General features: G+C 49.4%; 1 protein-coding gene across 4 annotated transcripts in view; it reads left to right on the top strand.

Annotated features, from left to right (window-relative positions):
• The window catches only part of LGR6 (leucine rich repeat containing G protein-coupled receptor 6), a 121953-nt gene that overhangs the window by 64291 nt on the left and 38141 nt on the right, over positions 1-19521 (top strand). For all 4 annotated transcript variants that reach the window (XM_040461998.1, XM_040461997.1, XM_040461999.1 and 1 more), the window contains 2 exons: positions 12565-12780; positions 17811-17882. In XM_040461998.1, the coding sequence (XP_040317932.1) occupies positions 12565-12780; positions 17811-17882 (288 nt within the window). The remainder of the gene's footprint in view (positions 1-12564; positions 12781-17810; positions 17883-19521) is intronic.

The following is a 19521-nucleotide window of genomic DNA, read 5'->3' on the forward strand; positions in this document are numbered from 1 at the left end:
TTAGGTGGCATAAATCAGAACTGATGAAATCACTTTCCTCCAATAAACTCAGACCTTCCCCTGCATAAGGGAGAAGGAGGAAAAAGCATTGCTGTATCTCTAAGCTGCCCTTTGCCCTTCAATCATGAGCAGAAGCACGAAGATTAATTGAAGGCTCCATCTGCCCCCCACCCCCACCCCCCCCACCCCGCAGGGAAGCTTGAGTTCTCTAAGTTTCTGGTGGCTCAGTCATGGTCCTCTGCTCCTCATGCTGTCACCGTGGGATCAATCCATCCCCCCAGGAGTGTTTGGGTTCCAACTCCCAAGAGTTTTAGTTTCTGGACTCTCAGAAGTTGTGCACACCCTGTGAGGGCCTGGTGATGGGTTCTGGGTATATAAAGGCATGGCTAGGACCCAATGGGTGGGACCCAACTGTTGGACTCTGCCAGAAATGGCTCTTGGAGACCAAGCTTTTCATAAGGCCTCATCCAGCAACATAGGGAGAGAAGCAGACATCTTCCTTTGTGGGGTCTCTGGGGAGCTATCCCCATGGCACTGTCTATGGGTCAGCGGTTAATGAATACCTTCTTTCAGGTGAACAAGGGCAGGAGATAAGTAAATGCTGGACTCAAAGCCAAACACCTTCTTTGGCTCTGCCATCTCTTCACTCTCTGACCTTGGATGATCACCCCTTTTCTCTTGGTTGAGTGTGGTCCCTTTCAGCTCCCACTTCTATGACTGGTTTCTCAGCAGGCAGTTCTCTGAGCAGTGCTGGAAGCACTCATGACTCCATCAATAAACAAACAAACAGATTGAATGCCCACTGTGGGCCAGTTTCAGGGAAAGAAAGGACAAAGCCCATGCCTTCAGGGGACTTCCAGTCTAATGGAGAGAAAAGCCACTTAAGTGGGGCTTAGTAAAGTTGTTCAAAGGTCCAAAGTTGGCCTTAGCCTTTCTCCCACCTAGACTGATCATCCCTCCCAGCTCTCTCTGGCCCAAAGCTCTTGCATTCCAAGTCTGTGTTCCATTTCCAGAAGTTTCTCTCAAAAAGCTGTTCTCCATGAAAAGACTACCTAATAATACTTGCCAGATTAAAAAAAAAATCATTAATAGGCAACTTCTACACTTTAAGAAGGAACATTGTCCAATAGGTAGAATTTTAGTCATCTTGAAATGCTTGTGGATCATGGGAGTGGGGATTGGCTGCCCTAAGCCTCTGCATGACACCACATGCTTATAAGTTGGCCTGCTCAGTAAGCCCCTGTCTTGGGTACACAAGGATACAACACAGAAGACTTATCCAAAGAAGGCATACACATCTAGAAGGACAGAGTAAGAAAGACACTTAAAGATAACCCTCCCTTTTCAGGTGAAGAAACTGAACGCAGAGAGGAGAAAGAGACCTATCTGAAGTCAAGAGCTCTGTGATTCCATAGGACAAGATCTTTGCCAGCATCCCTTCCCCAACCAGAGTTTTGTTTCTCAACCATAGTTGAGAAATGCCTAAGCCATCTCAATGCCTACAAGTTAAAGTTCAGATTCATAAAGCCCCCAAGAACCAGCACATTTCCTTCCCAACTACCTTTCCCATCTTACCCAAGCCCTTGCTCCTGACACACACAGCTAGTTCACATGTTGTACTTTGGTCAGCACCTTGGCACACACTCCTTTCTGTGCTCAAGATGCCTGTTCCCTTGTCCACTTGGTGGAAATTCAGTTATTCCTCAAGGCCCAGTACAAATGTACCTCTTCTGGAAACCTGTCCTACCTTCCCTTCCTTGGGTGAATAACTCACACCCTTCTATTTGTTCCCCCAACTCTTGGTGCACACCACACACAGATTCCCTCCCTCTCTCTCTCTCTCTCTCACACACACACACACACACACTGCATCACCATTGGTTGTTTATTTATTCATCTTCATTACTAGACTGTAAGATCCTTCAGTCAGGCATTCATGCCTGTATCCCTAATGTCTTGCATTGAGCCTGACTAATTTCTTTTTTTTTTTTTAATGTTTATTTATTTTGAGAGAGAGAGACAGAGGGAGAGAGAGAGAGAGCTAGCAGGGGCAGGGCAGGGAGAGAGGGAGACACAGAATCTGAAGCAGGCTCCAGGCTCTGAGCTATCAGCACAGAGCCCGATGTGGGGCTTGAGCTCACGAACCACGAGATCATGACCTGAGTCAAGGTCAGACGCTCAACAGACTGAGCCACCCGGGCGCCCCGAGCCTGATTAATTTCTTAAGGCTGTGTTGTCCAGTATGGTAGCCACTGAGCACATGTGTCAATTAAAATTAAGTAGATTTTAAAATGCAGTTGCTCAGCCACACCAGCCATATTTAAACTGTTCAATAGCCACGTGTGCCTAGTGGCTACCATTTTGGATATTGGCTACCATTTTGGATATTGTGGATATTGAACTTTTCTCTCATGTCAGAAAGCTCTGTTAGACAGTGTTGTCTTAGAAAGTTACAGCACCCAAGTTGGAGGAATCATGGGTCTGGGGAGTTCTTAGCTGCCCAGACTGCATATATGTCAGTGCCTTGCACAGAGAAGGTGTGTGAAGGAAATCTCCCACAGGTGGGTCTGGCGTTCAATCACTTGGGTTTGAAGCTTGGTTGCTATTTCTAGTGTAGACACACTGCCAACACCTTTTCTGACTATAGCCCCAAGTTATCAGCTGTCTAAGAGCATTTGCTGGACTATTCTCCTTAGCTAAGAGATTTCTTTTTGTTTGTTTGTTTTTTAACTTTTAATTTATTTTTTTAAAATTTGCATCCAAATTAGTTAGCATAAAGTGAAACAATGATTTCAGGAGTAGATTCCTTAGTGGCCCTTACCCATTTAGCCCATCCCCCCCTCCAGTAACCCTCTGTTTGTTCTCCATATTTATGAGTCTCTTCTGTTTTGTCCCTCTGCCTGTTTTTATATTATTTTTGTTTCCCTTCCCTTATGTTCATCTGTTTTGTCTCTTAAAGTCCTCATATGAATGAAGTCATATGATTTTTGTCTTTCTCTGACTGACTAATTTCCCTTAGCATAATGCCATCCAGTTCCATCCATGTAGCTGCAAATGGCAAGATTTCATTCTTTTTGATTGCTGAGTAATACTCTGTTGTATATATATACCACATTCTCTTTATCCGTTCATCCATCAGTGGACATTTGGGCTCTTTCCATACTTTGGCTATTGTTGATAGTGCTGCTATAAACACTGGGGTGCATGTGTCCCTTCGAAACAGTACACCTGTGTCCCTTGGATAAATACCTAGTAGTGCAATTGCTGGGTCATAGGGTAGTTCTATTTTTAGTTTTCTGGGGAACCTCAATACTGTTTTCCAGAGTGGCTGCACCAGCTTGCATTCCCAAAGAGATTTCTTTTCATGGAATGGAAAGGGCCTTTCAGGACAAGCACTGACATCTTGCCAAAGGGAAGGCTCATCCATAAACCTGGGCTGAGTGGTGTCTACTTCAAGGTGAAGAGCTTTGGCTCAAGGATTGTCTAGGTTCTCTCTTCCCTCCCCTGACCTTTACCATCCTAGACAGGAATAAAAGTTGTTAGCTGAGGCAAAGGGTGGACTTGCCTAGCATTCACTTCCTGCAGCCCCCATGAGCTAGGGGATCAGGATGATGGGGCAGCCTGAGGTCCCCCAGGACATGACCAGCATTGGAAAGACTTCTAGAATTATGTGGCTGACCCTGGACCCTTCCGTTCTATGCAGCTGAGGGATATGAGGCGTTTACATCAGAGTTCCTGGCCTGACAGTCTTGGAAAACTCAGTTTGCTTTCCCTTGGTGCCTCACACCCCTCCTGTCTGTACCTTTTCTGATTTCCTGGGGCCTGTGCCCCAAGAGCCTTACTTTTTCATAAGGAGAACTTGGAATTCTGCACTAGAGACAGACTCCCAATTCTCTCCCTGCCCTCTGCCTTCACCCATCCCTCCCAATCCAATCCCAACATGGGAGCCTCAGTGATCTTCCTAAAATGCCAATTTAACCTGTGACCCACTATAATCTGCCCCTTTGCAGCTTTCATTGTCTCATCTCTGGACCCTTCTCACTCATGTGTACACCATTGACTATTCACCAGACACCCTCCCTGCCTCTGTGGTTTTGCCCTTTCTGCTCCTTTGGACTTGCATCCCCTTTTCTAATACTGCCTCTTTGGAAAACTCCTCCTCCTCCCTTGGGAGTCAGCTCAAATACCACCTTCTCCGTGAGGTCTTCTGGATTTCTCACAGACAGAAAGAGTGGGACCCAGCTTCCTGAGCATTTTCTATACACTTGACTGAAGTATGTATAGCTGCGGGTTTAAAGCCACGGGCTTTGGAGTCAAACAGATGGCTTCACCTCCATGAGCCTCCTTTTCTGCATGTAAGACGCAGGTAATAAGATTCCTACTCCATCGGAATGGGGTAGAGATTCAATATGAAAATATATGTAAGATGCCAAACACAGCTGGCAATCAGCTAACTCTCAATAAATGTTAGCTAAAGAGTTTATATTGTTTTTATTAAATAATAAATAGTCTGAGAGCTTCTCTGGAGAGGGACTATGTGTTATACTATTTGAATCCCAGAACTGAGAACAATACTGGCCTAACAGTAGGTATTCAGTGAATGTTTAGTGGATTTAATCCAATCCACCGGATTGAATTTTTTAATCCTTTTTGATTGAACTAAATCCAATCCGACTGAATTCAAGACCAAAGGAATGACAGTGATTGAGTTGAGACTAATGTAATGAGGGGCATTTCAGGCAACCCCATGGGTAGTGGGGAAATATTTGGGGGTAGCAGAGACCTTACAGGGTCCCTCATGGAACCACAAAGGGCCTTCACAGGAGGCAGGCTGTGGTCTCTACAAAGAGAGCCTGGGAGGGTGTCAGTGTGTCTGAAGGTAAAGTCATCTGAGTACTGGGCCCAAGCTGGTTGAGTGTGCCTGGTCCCCAGATGCACGAGCCCTCCCTAAGCAGGGCCAGAGCATTCTATGGGCAGGGAGCACCCCCCCATGCACACTGTTAGAGCCTCATGGCCCTCCATGCGGAGGCTGGTGGCTGGCACTTGTGGCTGGTGCTGGGGCCTGCTGCCTGTGGAAGGCCCTGGAGCACCTCCTCGCCACTCTGCAGGTGCCAGCCTGCTCTCTGCTGGAACCCTCGCCTTCCCTGGCAGGCTTTCTGTCAGGGCTGTTGGTCCCTCCAGGCAATGAACGGCTCCCACATGGAATATTTTCCCCACAGAATAACCATTTCCATAGTGGCTGCTTTTTGTTCTTTTTTCACTTTCAATGTCCTCCCCCTTCTACCCTGCCTGTACTCCACTCCAACCAGAGCCTGAGAGGCTCCCTGCTCCTGTACTGCCCCCTTGTCCTGCTGAAAGTCACCTCTGTGCCTGTATGTGCTGGGGATGGGGACTGGGGCTTTTGAGGTGAAAATCCAGACTGGGTTTTGCTCAGAGCAGCTAGTTGACAAATGGGTGCCAAATAGACAGTCCTTGTCCTCAAGGTACCTCACCACCAACCTCTTTCTTACCCTCATACTCATAATCAGGAATTGAGAACAGAAGGTCTGGCCCACAGCTTTTGAGGGTTTCTGAGCTCAGGAGCAATACTGGCTTCGTGGGCATGTGGCCTGTGCAGTTATTCAGGACTTTGGCTCAAAAGATTTAGTGCTCTGCTGTTGCCATCTTGAAATTCTCTCTCTTTTTAAAAAATGTTTATTTATTTTGAGAGAGGGTAGAGAGAGAAAGAGGGGGAGAGAGAGAATCCCAACCAAGGTCTGGGCTGTCATTACAGAGCCAGACATGGGGCTCCATCTCATGAACCATGAGACCAGGACCTGAGCCAAAATCAAGAGTTGGATGTTCAACCTACTGAACCACCCAGGCGCCCCGCCATCTTGAAATTCTTAATCATTTTTGAATAATGGTTTTCCATTCTCATTTTGTGTCTATCTCTGTAAATCACAAGCCCATCCTACTGGGGAAGGCCTGCATTGTGAACAGCTTCAAGCAGAGAAGCAAGTAGCTAGGTAGGAGTGAGAGTTGGGGCAGAGAAGCACCACCAAACTCAGTGAGCCAGTCACAGGATGAAAGGTGTCTCTGAACTTCTGAAATGGCACCTTGGCCCTCCTTTCCTTCTCTGCAAAAACCTGATGGGCCGACAAAGGAAAGGGATACTCCAGAGCCTAAGATGGGCTGTGGATACTTTCTTAGGATGGGGGACCACATCACGGAAGGGGCCCTAGAAACACAGATTCTGTCTAGATAGATGAGAAACAATAATCTTCCCTGAATGTCCCCAGCCTTGTGGAGCCCACTTCAAGCCCATCTATCTTCATGGATCCTGGTTTCTAGATTCTCTTTGCTCCTAAGGATCTTGTCCTATAATCACCATAGCCTCTCATATCACATGTCTCCAGCCTGGAGAAAGGACTCAATCACGCATGACCTGAGTGTAATAGAACAGAAAGATCCTTGCTTTCTTCTCCCTGCTGGCCTCTTGATCCTCCCCTGGGACATGCTGACCTTTAGATTCAAAGCCAGCCTGTGTTCAGGGAGCAGGTACTATGTGACAGGCCCTGAGCTTGGAACTTCACATTCATGATCCCTTTTAAATGAATACCTGGTGACATCTGTGGATCAGCTGGTGGTCCACTAGGAGCCCTGAATCTGTCCCTCTAGTCTTGTATTTGACTAAGATCTGGTAGGAAATAAGATGGATTAAAGAAGGAAATTCCAGAAAGAATCCATTAGGTCAATCTAACGCCCTATGGGCTGTAAGGAACTTTGGTTTCCAGATATAAATATGCTTCCTGCAGCTGAGAGGTGTGTGTCTTTCTGTCATCCTATCCTTTTAGGGAAGCCAGGCTGATGGAAAGAAGTAGAAAGAAGCCCTGAGTTTGAGTCCCAGCCCTGCTACTCCCTTTGGGCATTTCTCTTTATCTCTCTGGGCTTCAGGTTCCTTATATAAAATGAGTGAGGCTGCCAGGCTCCTTTAGGCTGATATAATGTGGTTCTGAGTTTACACTATTGTCCTTCTGGGTCACTGTCAGTGAGCAACTTCTTGCTGTCTAACCCAAATACCTTCTGCTGCTACTTGCTTCCTGTTAGGTCTTTATCTCCTTTTAGTCCAACAAGACCAGGCCCCCAAGTCACCAGCTCTCTGGAATGTCCGATGGCCAGGTGACTTTCAGACCAACTGCTCCTTGGGACTTGGACTTGGAGGGAAGGACCCCCAACCGTCACTTAAGCTTTTCCTGCCCCCTTGCCTGCCTCAGCCTCAGCTCTGGGTCGGGGGAGTGTGATAAGCCCTAGAAAGGTTAAATTGTTTCTGCAGAGCCCAAGCAAGCCCAAACTGGCCTGTGAGGTCCCAGCGAATCTGCCCTACTGCCGCAGGTAAGAATTATAGTCAGGAATCAGTCAAGCAGGCTAGGCCCACGTGGGAGAAAGAGAAGGGCTGTTGGGGGTTGTTGATTTTATTCCAGAGCTTAATTGGTATAATTGCTCTTTTCTTCCTGCCAAACCAGAGTCCGTCTGGATTGGCCCTCCCACCTGCGGATGGGGAACAGCTCGAAAAGGTCCATTAGTCCCAAATGGAGAATTCTGCTGGTTGCTTACAGGTTCCTTTGTCTCCCACCCAGATGCACGGGAGCCTGGCCCACTTGCCCTAGAGGGACCTCAGGACAGCCTGAACCCTGACTCAGGGGGGTCAGGCAGCTTCCTCAGACAGCACCCATCCTGCCAGATCTGAATTTATGTTTAGGGTGAGCTGGAAGTCCAGGCACATCACTCAGGCCAAGGTAGGCTTGGGCTGGGATGTGGACCCAGCGTAGCGTTGCTGGATTTAGCAAATAAAAAGACACGTTGACCATTTAAATTTGGATTTCTGATAAATAACAAATAACTTTTAGGATAAGTATGTCTCATGTAATATGTGAGTTGGAGCCCAGGTAAACCTGAATTTCAGATACAGGGAGAGAGTGGAAGGGACTTCTTGGGGGCTCCCCAAAGTTCAGAGGTCCCTGAGGGAGGGAGGGTATGTCCCATAAGAGGAGAAGGAGAAAAATAGAAGCCAGTACTGCTCCATTCTCTTCCCTGCTGCCTCCCCCACTCCACTCTGGGCTCCTCAGGAAGCCCACCTCAAAGGGGGTGCTCTGTCCACACAGCCAAACCCACCAGGAGGATCCATAATTGCCAGATTCCCAGTTTCTCCCTTGGGTCCCCAGGGCCCCTGTGGATAGCCTCCTTGTTAGAAGGAAAGGTAATTCTGGGTAGCAGGCCTCAAATGGGGCGTTTTGTCTGCATTTAACCTCAGTCTCTGAGATGAGCAGCTAGTCAACCTATATAGCTGAAGAAAGCAACCCAAAAGTGTTAAGAGAGGGGCTTTGTGACTAGATCTGATGGCTAAGCTCACACTTCCTTCCTGCTCACCAGAGCCCCTGGGTTAGAGTCGCCACATAAAATAGGAATATTGCATGGGACTTACTAATTTTAAAAAGTTACTCCTTGTGGGTGTGCTTCGGTGACTCAGTTAAGCATCTGACTCTCAGTTTCGGCTCAGGTCATGATCTCACTATTTCGTGAGTTCAAGCCCCGTGTTGGGGAGAGAAAATCTGCTTGGGACTCTCTCTCTCTCTCTCTCTCTCTCCCTCTCTCTCTACTTCTCTCCTGCTCACATTGTCTCTGTCTCCCTCAAAATAAATAAATAAACATTAAAAAAACTTTTTTTAAGTTATTCCTGTGTATCTGAAATTCGGGTTTACCTGGGCTCCAACCCACATATTGCATGGGACATACTTATCCTCAAAATTATGTGTTATTTGTCTGAAATCCAAATTTAAATGGGCAACATGTCTTTTTATTTGCTAAATCCAGCAATGCTATGCTGGGTCCACATCCCAGCCCAAGCCTACCTTGGCCTGAGCGACGTGCCTGGATTCTGCTCACCCTAAACACGAATTCAGATCTGACTGATTTCGTCCACGTGTTCATCCCACCTTCTTCATTTGTCAATTTGCTTGATTTCCCTCTCTGGCACGTCCCTGTCCCCAGGTATCAGGAGCAGGGTTTCGGGCACCTTCCTTCTAACATGCTCCACCACCCCGCTCCAAGAGATCTACAAGCCCAGCTGGGAGAGGCATTCTCTCCAATAGAGCAGAAAGGGGCCCCGGGGGTTCATCCAACCCAGCCCTTTCCTGGGGAAGTATTATCCTGAGCCAGGCTTGTGCTTGGCCCAGCCTGGTAGAAGTGACCCCTCTCGGACCCTCCTGCCTCTGGGTTGCACAAAATGCAGGAGGTGGAGTAATCAGGGCCATAGGTTACATGTGAAAGTGTGCACATGTGCATGCATGGGCACACGTGTGTACTCACACATATGCATATGCATGAGAGGTAGCTTCCAAATGCCGCCAAAGCCACAGGGTAAGAGACGGTTTCCCCCTTGCCCTGCCCCAGCGCCACTTTCTGTCTGCCCCATAGCACCTTCCCTGTGTCCATATACCCGGGGCCATTGTCTACCAGGGGCTCGGTCATGGCCTCTGCCCTGATTCTCAGGCTTTGTCAAATAGAGCAGCAGGTTCCCACCCTCCTCATGCCCCCCGGTACCAGCATCACACAGCGGTGAGGCACATGGCTTTCGGCACCAGACAACCTGGGTTGGAACCCCAGCTCTGTGGCTCACTAGCTAAGGGACCCTGGGTGGCTTCATCTCTCTGTAAAATGGGGCTAATCAGACCTACGTCGTGGAATTGCTACAAGAGCACAGATCACACACTTGCACCTGGCATATGACAAGGTCTCAGTAAACAGAAGCATCGGTTGCTATTGGTGTCACACTTGTCACTATAGGATTGCTCCCAGCCCAAGGCTTTAGAGAGAGAGGGAGCATCCCCACCTTGGGGATTCAGGCCTCCTGGGTCTGTTCTACCCTTTAGGTAAGCAGTTGCAGAGAGCAGGACGCAGGCCTGTCTGACAAGCCATGCCCTAGCTGTCCTGGTCCCCTATATCCAGTGGGTTGTTGGGCCTTATTGATTTGACTTCCTAAGGATGTCTGAAATCTGTGCCCACTTCCCCCATCCACATTGGCCCTGTGTTGTCCTGCTTTGAGGCCTTCACTCATGATACCCTGCTTTCTACCTCCCCTTGTCTGAATCTTATTTTTTCTTAAGGCTCTCTCAATAGTCACTCTGCCTGTGTAGTTCTAAGATTCAGGGCTTGGCTGTCTGTCTGTGGTCTCTGAGAAAGCTGGGGCCAAGATGTTGCCCTCACTGAGAGGAAGTAAGTAGGGCAGTGGCATTCTGACGGGGTGCTAAGAAGACCCCTGGAATTGCTGGATGACTTTGTTGAGACAGGGAGCCTGCCAGGCCAGCAGCGTACTCTCCCGAGTCAGGAGCAACAGGGGTCACCATCAGGAGAGGACACTTTTTGGGACTGAATACCAGAGGGGCAAAATTTACTTCTCAAGCTTTATGGGTATGGCTATCCCTTTCTGGACCAGGAGGTTGTGTAAAGCAACTATCTCTTTGCCTGTCTTCCGGCCTCCAATATGGCCCTTCTCCTATACCAACAAGGTCAACAGAGGAATCTCTCTGAAACAGAAATCTGGCCATTCTTCCTTCGCTTTAAACCCTTCAGTGGCTCCCTGTTTCCCTGAACATAGCATTGCTCACAGGGCCCAGCAAGCTCTGGCTCCGCGCCCCCCCCCCCCGCCCCCGCTAGCTCCACCTTACACTTTTCTCTCCTGTTTCCCCTCTCTCCCCTCCTGCGGCCCTACCTGACCACTTTCAGTCTCCTACAACGCTGCACCCTCAATTTCCCATATGTCTTTGCTCTGCTTGGAATTCTTTTCCCCATCTCCTCCCCTGACCGGTTCCTCCTTGGCCACCAGGTCTGCATGTAAACATCACTTTGTCCGGGAGGCTCTTCCTGAGGCCCACACACCTGTGCTTCCCCCGTATCACTGCACTCTGAATATGGCTGACTTTCCCACTGGATTGTAAGCTACATAAGGAAGCACAGGGACACTGTCTTCTCGGCAGCTGATACTTATCCAATGTTTCCCAAATTTGTCTGTGGGAAGAAGCATCTAGGGTGTTCTTTAGAAACAGATTCCTAGGCCCCACCCCAGACCTTCTGAACTAGACTACCCTGGGGAGGGGCTTGGGAGTCTGTATTTTCATAAGCCTCCAGTCAGTCAGACCATTAAGGGTATAGTGACCACCATTGGTATAGACTATATCTGGAGTGACATGCCTTGCCAGTAGAGGGCACCTACTGAAGGGTTTTTGATCCCATCAGGTGAGGTTTCATGTAGGTGGGAGGTCTTTCCTAATCACAGCTTTCAAGGACTATCTCAGTCAGTTTGCTTTTCCATCTAAGTTTCCAGCATTGACCTGTCCACCATTCCCCTTGATGGTAAGCCAGGAGTGTCTCCAAGTGGTGCTTAAGATGTTTGGCAAGAAGAGCACTGGTAAAATGGCTTATGGAAGAGATAGAAGCACTTCTGGACCTTCCTCTGCACACCCTGAACTCCAGTCACATCAATTGTCCTTTAGGTTCAGGATTAGGGAGTCTTAGCGCCTTTGTGGACAAAGGCTGGGTTTCAGTGACCTAGGTGCCATATACCGTGTGGGAGAACCATGCCTCAAGACAAAGCCTCCCTTCAAGATAGAAAAGTCTAGGAGTAGACCAATGGTCACAGGCCAGCTTGTCTGGTCCCCATGGGACCAACCACCCAGGGTGATCTGATTTCAGCCCAAGAGACCAGGAGGCAGAAGACAGTAGCATATTGATAAAGGACATCACAGATGGGATACACCTGTAAAAAGCTAAGACGGGCTTGTCTTGCTGGGCTGAACTTCTAGATCTTTTAGAATTTACATTAGAAGTTCTCATGAAACCTAGGAATCTCTGGTTTTGCACAGACAGGATCACCACCATCTATTTACCTGTTCTGAAAAGTAGCGTATCAAGGACTTCAACTGTATTATATAGGGACCTCCCATAGGTAATCACCTGAGCAAGAAGCCCCAGGACCTTGTCAGGAGCTTCATCCAACCACTGGGTCCTTGAAGAGACAAAGAGCAAACGATACTAGGGTTGGGTGACAGGGAGTGGCTAGTGTCTTTGGGGAGGCATTTTCTTTGCTTAGGTCCAGAGGGAGAAAATTTCCCCCTGCAAATGTTGGGAGCATCCCCACTCTATGACCTTGAACCGGACAGGGTTGGGAAGAAGGGTGGCACACCCAAAGCAGGGGAGCTAGGCCATCAATTTAAAAGCCTGAGGGTATGAGGGAAGTATTGGTTATCCACAGATGGGCTATGGGTTCAACATTGGGTCTGAGAGGAAGAGTTGGTATCATAAATAGGAACATATGGCATAAAGAATCAAGAATTCTGGGTTGGAATGGAGGCAAAATATGGGAGCTTGAACAGGTGGGGTATAGGATAAGTGGTGGCCAAGTCGCAGCTTTAGTCCTAGGGTACTTCAAAGGCCTGTTGGGGTCCTGGCTGGCCCAGCTCGGCCCAGTCCCAAACCTTGGTCTGCGTCTTGCCCTGGATTGATCTTCTCCATCCTCTCTTCCACCAGGCGCCTAGATGCCAACCTCATCTCCCTGGTCCCGGAAAGGAGCTTTGAGGGGCTGTCCTCCCTCCGCCACCTGTGGCTGGACGACAATGCACTCACCGAGATCCCTGTCAGGGCCCTCAACAACCTCCCTGCCCTACAGGCCATGACCCTGGCCCTCAACCGCATCAGCCACATCCCTGACTACGCCTTCCAGAACCTCACCAGCCTTGTGGTGCTGTGAGTGCTGCTCTGCCTCCCACTCTGGGGTGGTGGGGGGAGGGGTCCTCCTGGGGGCTGCATGTTTACTCCAGAGTTGGGTTGGAAGCCTGGATTGCTTTGCTTTTCTCTACATGTTACTGAACCGTCTGGCCTCAGTTTCCCCTTTATAAAATGAGGATGATCATCCCCTGTTGACCCCATGGGGATTATCATGAGGCCAAATGACAGTAGAGCTGTAGAAGTGCTCTTACACCATCACCAGAAAGCAGAAATTAACCTATTTGTTTCTCACTATGCAAATATAATAACTATACCAAGCTAATTGGACTACAAGTCAAGAATCCCTTAAATGATTTCTACCGTATTCAACAATCAGATGGTGCAGTCTGATGCTTTGGCACCAGGATAGGATAAATTCATCTCAGTTCCCAGGCCTGGAGAACCAGAGAAATGCCATCACTTGTAATTAGACACCAACACCCCATCAGGGTAATTACCTGGGAGATAGTATCCCTGGCAGGAATTGGGGACTGGGCTTACCTCTGCCTCCCCAGTGAGAACTTTAGAGTGCAAATTAGTTCCCAGCTAATTGCTATGAGTGATTGGTAAGTTCATAGGGTAATTACTAAGGGTTTGGAGGTCATGTGTAATTGCTTTGGGTTATACACTAATTGCTAGGGAACATATGTGTTAGTGACGCTGCTAAAATGGCAACCTTGACTCCCCTACTCTTGAAAATCTGGCGTGATTTTCCAAATCAGAGAACAGTTGATGCTTAGATCCATTTGAAAGGTGAAAAATCAGGCACCAACTTGTTTGTCTAATTCTCTGTCCTGGGAGACTAGAGAACCAAGATGAATATCCTCATGGATCATGTTTTTCTATCAGGATGGCCATTCCATCTCTCCTTCTGGAAGTCACGGAGGGTATTTACACAAGGCAAACAGAACAAAGTGACTGATTCTAGTTTTGGTGACATCCCTGTGACACCCTGAGGGAATGGGGTCAGATGTCTGTCTGCAAGAGACAAGACTGGGAAAATGAAGATCACACGATGGGTCCCAGACAAATGAACAACAGCAGGCATTTTCAGAACTCCTATGTGGACACTGACGATTCTAAGAAGTATGAGAACAGCTGCTGCCCTCCGGGAGGGGTTGACACTCTAGTTGAAACAGCAGAATAAATGTGGAAAAAGACAGCTAATGATGTAATGCATGCCAAGATAGCTGACGATAGATACAGGTCCATGCAAAGTAGGAATACTGGGGCGGTAAAGCAAATGTAGAGGGTAAGAGGGAAGGCTTCAGGGGGAAGGTGGATGGGTCCTGGACCTGGAAAGATGATGAAGAATGAGATGGTGAAGGCAATGACATTGTTCCAAGCAGTGTCGTGAAGACACTGAGGGGAAGTTGGGGTGTTTGGTGGCCGGTGAATAGGCCAGTCTGGTGGGAGCAGAGGATCCTCGTGCAGAGTGTTGGAGAAAAGGCTGGAAAGGTGGGTTGAGGGACTCACAGTGTCAGAGCAGGAGGTTTGGCTTTTGTCCATCACTGGGGAAGGGGAGCTTGAAGGTTTTCAGGCAAAGATGAGAAGGAGGTATTTTAGGAAGGCTGATTCAAAGGGATGGGAACGGGGAGATGGTTAGGAAGCTCTCGTTTATCAACCAAAGTCTAGTTTAAGGAGGTGGCAGAAGGAACAGAAGGGAAGACACGACGGAGGGATGTTTTGAAGGAAGAATCAATCTGATTTAGAGATTTTCAGAGGGTACAAGACCAGGAGGAAGGGAAATCAGAAATGACTCCTAAGTCTGGTTGGGAACCAGGGAATTGGAACAGTTGGCCTGCTGCAGATCCAGGAGGGATGAGGGTCCCGCTGGGCAAAAGGAAGGACAAGAGACTAAAGAAAGAAAACCTACTGGGCAGGAGCAAAGCCGAAGGACAGCTGGTCCCTCTGCGTGATACAGGGCCAGAAGCATTACCCCTTTGTCCTGCCTCCAACTCACCTGAGAGGGGAAAGGAGGCTGGAGAAAGCTATCCAGGGACTATGGGACGAGCTATGGAAAGACCCAAGTGGTGCCCAAGAGGCTGGCTGGAGGTGTCAGTAGATAAGTGGGGTGGAGGAGGAGGGGCTTCTCTTCAACCTGAACCCAGGGCTTGTATCAGGCTGCTCTGATATACAGGCAGCTCCTTTCTATCACCTCTCTAGCACTGACAAGACCCCGGGAAAATGCTTAATCGGGCAGCAGGGGTGTCAGTGGTACCAATCTTGTCTCTTCATTTGAACCATAAGCCCCAACAGTCTGCCCCAGCCTGGGCTGCTGGAGGTGTCCAGGATGTCCGGGCTGAATGAATGATTTGGGACAGGAAGTTGGAACCCTGGAGCCAGATATTTAGGAAGCTGAGATGGTGTAGACCAGAGATGCTGGGGGAGGTGGAAGGGCCTGGAAAATGAAGACCAGAGTTCAGCAGGAGGCAGAAGAAATGGTAAGAGTTTGGTGACAGTCAGGATACAGGCATGGAGGAAACAGAGAAAATGAAAACCCCTTGGAAAGGGGCGATAGTGTATTCCCAGGATGCAAGGAGCTGTGTTTTCCCTATCAAATCAGAAACTCCATATGGGAGGGGTCTGTCTCCCCTTGGAACCTGGTGGTGCAGGTGGACAAGGATGGGGAAGGCATACAGGACCCATGACTCTCTCGACTCCCATCTCTATCCATCTATGTTGGATGGGGTTTTCTTGTTTTGAACAACACCTTGCAGGCCTGAGGGATTTCTTCCCCTTTTAAGTGATTTCCTTTTTCTGCCTGAACAGGCTTTTTAATTCTTTAACTTTGATAAATTAATTCGAATATGTCACAGTGTAGAATGCTCTGCATCTGATTTTCCTGAGACAATGGATGCTTCTGAGCTGCAGATTCCCTGCTTTCTCCACTTTAGAGAATTTTTCTTCTGTATTATATGTTTGAATATATCTCCCACCTCATTTTTGGATTCTCTCCCTCTGAGACATCCATTACCCCTGTGGTTGAATCACCTTTATGTCTCCTACATCCATCCGTTACGGTTTTAGCCTTTTTGTCTCATTCAGCCACCATTCGCCATGGTTATCTCAAGTTTTTTCTCTGACACCCACTCAATTTTCAGCAGTGTTTACCCTGTTCCTCGGCTCACATCTCTTGACTAGTTTTTTTTAATAATGTAGTTTGGGTCCCCAGCTTGTTTTTGTCGTCCACGATGCCATCTCTCTTTCATTTTAAAAATTTCGGGGGCGCCTGGGTGGCGCAGTCGGTTGAGCGTCCGACTTCAGCCAGGTCACGATCTCACGGTCCGTGAGTTCGAGCCCCGCGTCAGGCTCTGGGCTGATGGCTCAGAGCCTGGAGCCTGTTTCCGATTCTGTGTCTCCCTCTCTCTCTGCCCCTCCCCTGTTCATGCTCTGTCTCTCTCTGTCCCCAAAATAAATAAACGTTGAAAAAAAAATTTTTTTTAATTTCGCCTTTGAAATATTATTTTGGGAGATTGTTTTGTAGCAGGAGGCCACTGTGGTAACTTTCCTTCTGCCCTCCTCCATTAGTTATATTTTTTTCCTTGGCTTGGAACTTTACCTGCTTTTGGGTGCTCTCTTCTTCCCGCCCTCGGTCTCCCTGGTACATCCATAATTGCCATGTGAATCCTTTGTTCTGGCCTCAGCCTAGAAAGCTGTCAAGTTGTTCTCAGTCTGTCATCTTTGGGCCCCATAGGTCCTCCCCTCCAAGCTAAAGTTTGTGGGCTAGTATTGTGGGTAGAGGAGGTTCCGTCCGCTTTTCCGTCGTAGAAGCAGGGGGAGCGTGCTCTGAAGGGGGAGCCCAGTCTTTGTCAGACAGCCTGGGCTCTGCTCTGTCTGCAGAGTCAGAGTGTGTTAACTGTGTGAGTTCACTCCCTCCACCCAAGAATCCCCTCGGGCTTCAAGTCATTTCCTCCATTCAGTGAGTAGCCTGGAGCCTTTATTTTACTCCCCTGTTTCACCTGTTTCCTCTGGAAGCCAGAAGTAGGGAGGGGGAAAAGAACATTATTTAGATTGGGGGGTTTTAAGGGAAATTCTCAGGATTTTGTTTTCTTGCCAATTCAGTTCCTGAAGAAAGGGGGAGATTATTGGGAGTTCCAGAGTTTTCCTTGGTCTCCAGTTTGTGCAGTTTATTTACATTAACTTATGTCTCTGTCTTTGCTTTGTTGCTACTTATATTTGGGCTGGAGACAGGGGTCTTCTGCTATTTTTGTTTCTTTCGTTAGGAATCCGGAGAAGAACATTCTGTCACTTATTTTCAATTCGCTATTTACCTTGGAAGTGTCTTCCAAATGGATCTTTTACATCTCGGCAACCTGTGTGCACTCTGGCCAAGCCCTTCACCATCCTGCGCAGACACACGTGCTCATCTCTACCTCCTCACCTTTGTCCCCCTGTTAACTCTGCCTGGAATGTCCTTCCCTCTGCCTGTCCAGATCACCTATCCTTCAAGGCCCTGCTCTGGATCACCACCTCTGTAAAGCCTTCCCTGACTCTTCTGGTCTCACCAGTCTCCCATCTCTGAGCCTGTCTACAGCCCTCTCCAGCTATAACAGAAAGCTTAGCCTTTAATTATATGTTGTCTGCAGTGGTTTGCTCTTGGCTCCCATAAGCGCGTCTGGCCACTGAGTCAGGCAGGCTGGGTCCTGGGGAGCAGGACCGTAGAAGAAGCCCCAGACTGGAGCCCTCCTGACATCAGGCCTCTCTCCAAGAGCTTAGTGGGAGCCTGCCTCAGCCTTGGCCTTGGGCACTCCTCTTGCATTTTCCTTCAATAGGCGGTTAAAACCATGTAGCCCACGGTTAATCCAGCCTTGGAGATCGTAACTTCGGAAGTCAGTCTTGGCCAATCATTTTGTCCCTGGAGATAAAGGGCTGGACCACTGGGGTCACTCTGTCCATGCTTCTGCCTCCACTATGCTGCTTAAGCCACGGTCTGCTCTCCACCCCCACCCCACCCCCCGCCCGATGCTGTGGGCGCCCATTCTGACGTGCCTTTCCTTCCCACACAGGCATCTTCATAACAACCGCATCCAGCATCTGGGGACCCACAGCTTCGAGGGGCTGCGCAATCTGGAGACGCTGTGAGTGCCCAGGCTGTGGTAGGGCTCTGTCCTGGTGAGGAAGGCCCGGAGGCCCGCAGGAGGGAGGGGAGGCTGGCGGAGGGAGAAGCCAACGGGACTGGGGTGCTGGGGCCTGGCTCCAGGCCTGGTCACCCACGTGCCCCTCCCTGGCATTTTCCGTAAGATGTCACACAGAATGCATTCCTTCCTCCTGCAGGTGGGTGGGAACGTGCCCTCCGGGAGTTCAGGGTGGCCCGCGGAGGGGGAATCCAGGATCTCTGCCAGCAGAGACCATCGAAATAGTGAACACTTTAGATAGATAGGAGAGCCAGAAGAATGAGGATATCGAGCCTGGGGAATGGAAGGCTTGGGGGTGGGGCTGGGGCTGATTTGATGGCAGTTTTGACATCCGTTTAAGGGAGGCTGCTGACAGAAGGGAGGGTAATACCATGGAGTCATGCCGGTACGGTTTGCCAGTGGATCTAACTAGCTAAATGATTAATGGGGGGATGGCCCATTCAGCGCTCCGGCCTGACTATAAAAAGCACCCAAGTTGTTGACGCTTAAAAAGCCATATTATTCACACATCATCATCCTGGAATTCGGTTAAGGTCAGAATGCACCCAAACCCTCCCATCATTTCCTCTGGCGTCCCGCCAGCCCCCGCAGAGTGGGCTGAGTGGGCCCCATTTGAGCAAACAACTGGCTGGGCTCTCTAAGTCCGCCGGCCATGCCAGCTGGGGTCCCGCAGCTGCCATGAGGGAGCTGGCTGCCACGGTCACCTGGTACAGGCCAGCAGCGCCCAGGAGAGGAGGACCTCCCGGGTCAGGCGTGAGCCACTGAGGTTGGGGCAGGGCTCACAGCGTCAGGGGCATGGCCACAGTGACTTTGCCTCCCCTTCCCCACCTCCTCCCTCCTCCCCCGACACGCAAACACATACCCGAGCTCCTGAGGTGAGGGGTTTTCAAGAATCCAAAGCAGCCCAGGAGAAAATGCTGGGAGACAAGCTGTGACCCGAGGAAAGCAACGGTTTGGGGAAAACCATTTGGCAAATCTAGCCCAGGAGGCCCGAGCTGTCTGCATTTGTGGTCGCGGAGGGGAAGGGAATGGGGGAGGCCAAGACCAATGCTCCATTTGTCTTTCCTGTGGGCGGGAGACCCAGGAGCCTGGTTGCTCTCTGGGGCTCAGCCTGAAGCACGACAAACGGCAGAGCTGGGTCGAGCTCCCCCCGTGTCCACCCCCCCCCCCGCCCCTGCAGCTGACTGAGGTGCCCAGGAGTGGCATGTGGGAGGATGTCCCCCAGCCTGGGGTCGGGAAAGTTGGAACCTCTCCCTGCCACTGTGCGTGACTTGGGCTCTGTGCTTCTCTAGCCTTCAGAGACAGCTGGGCAGTTCAGACTGGACACTCTAGGCTGCTCCATCAACATACTAGAAAATCGAGGCCCAGGGAAGTGGCGTACCCAGAGTTACTCCCTCACTTAGGGACAGAGCAAGATCTAGAATGTGTTAACTGAGAAAATACCGTGCAACGTTCCTAGTTTAATACTCTGCTATCCTTAATCATCCGCGGGTGCTAGGCATTTGGGGGATCCAGATGTAAGGGAGAGCCATTGTCCTCTTAAGGCCCACACCCTCGTAGCCACCCTCCCTCGGGGGACACG

Source organism: Herpailurus yagouaroundi, unplaced genomic scaffold, assembly GCF_014898765.1.
Source record: "Herpailurus yagouaroundi ecotype Mexico unplaced genomic scaffold, PumYag 308, whole genome shotgun sequence".
NCBI lineage: Eukaryota > Metazoa > Chordata > Mammalia > Carnivora > Felidae > Herpailurus > Herpailurus yagouaroundi.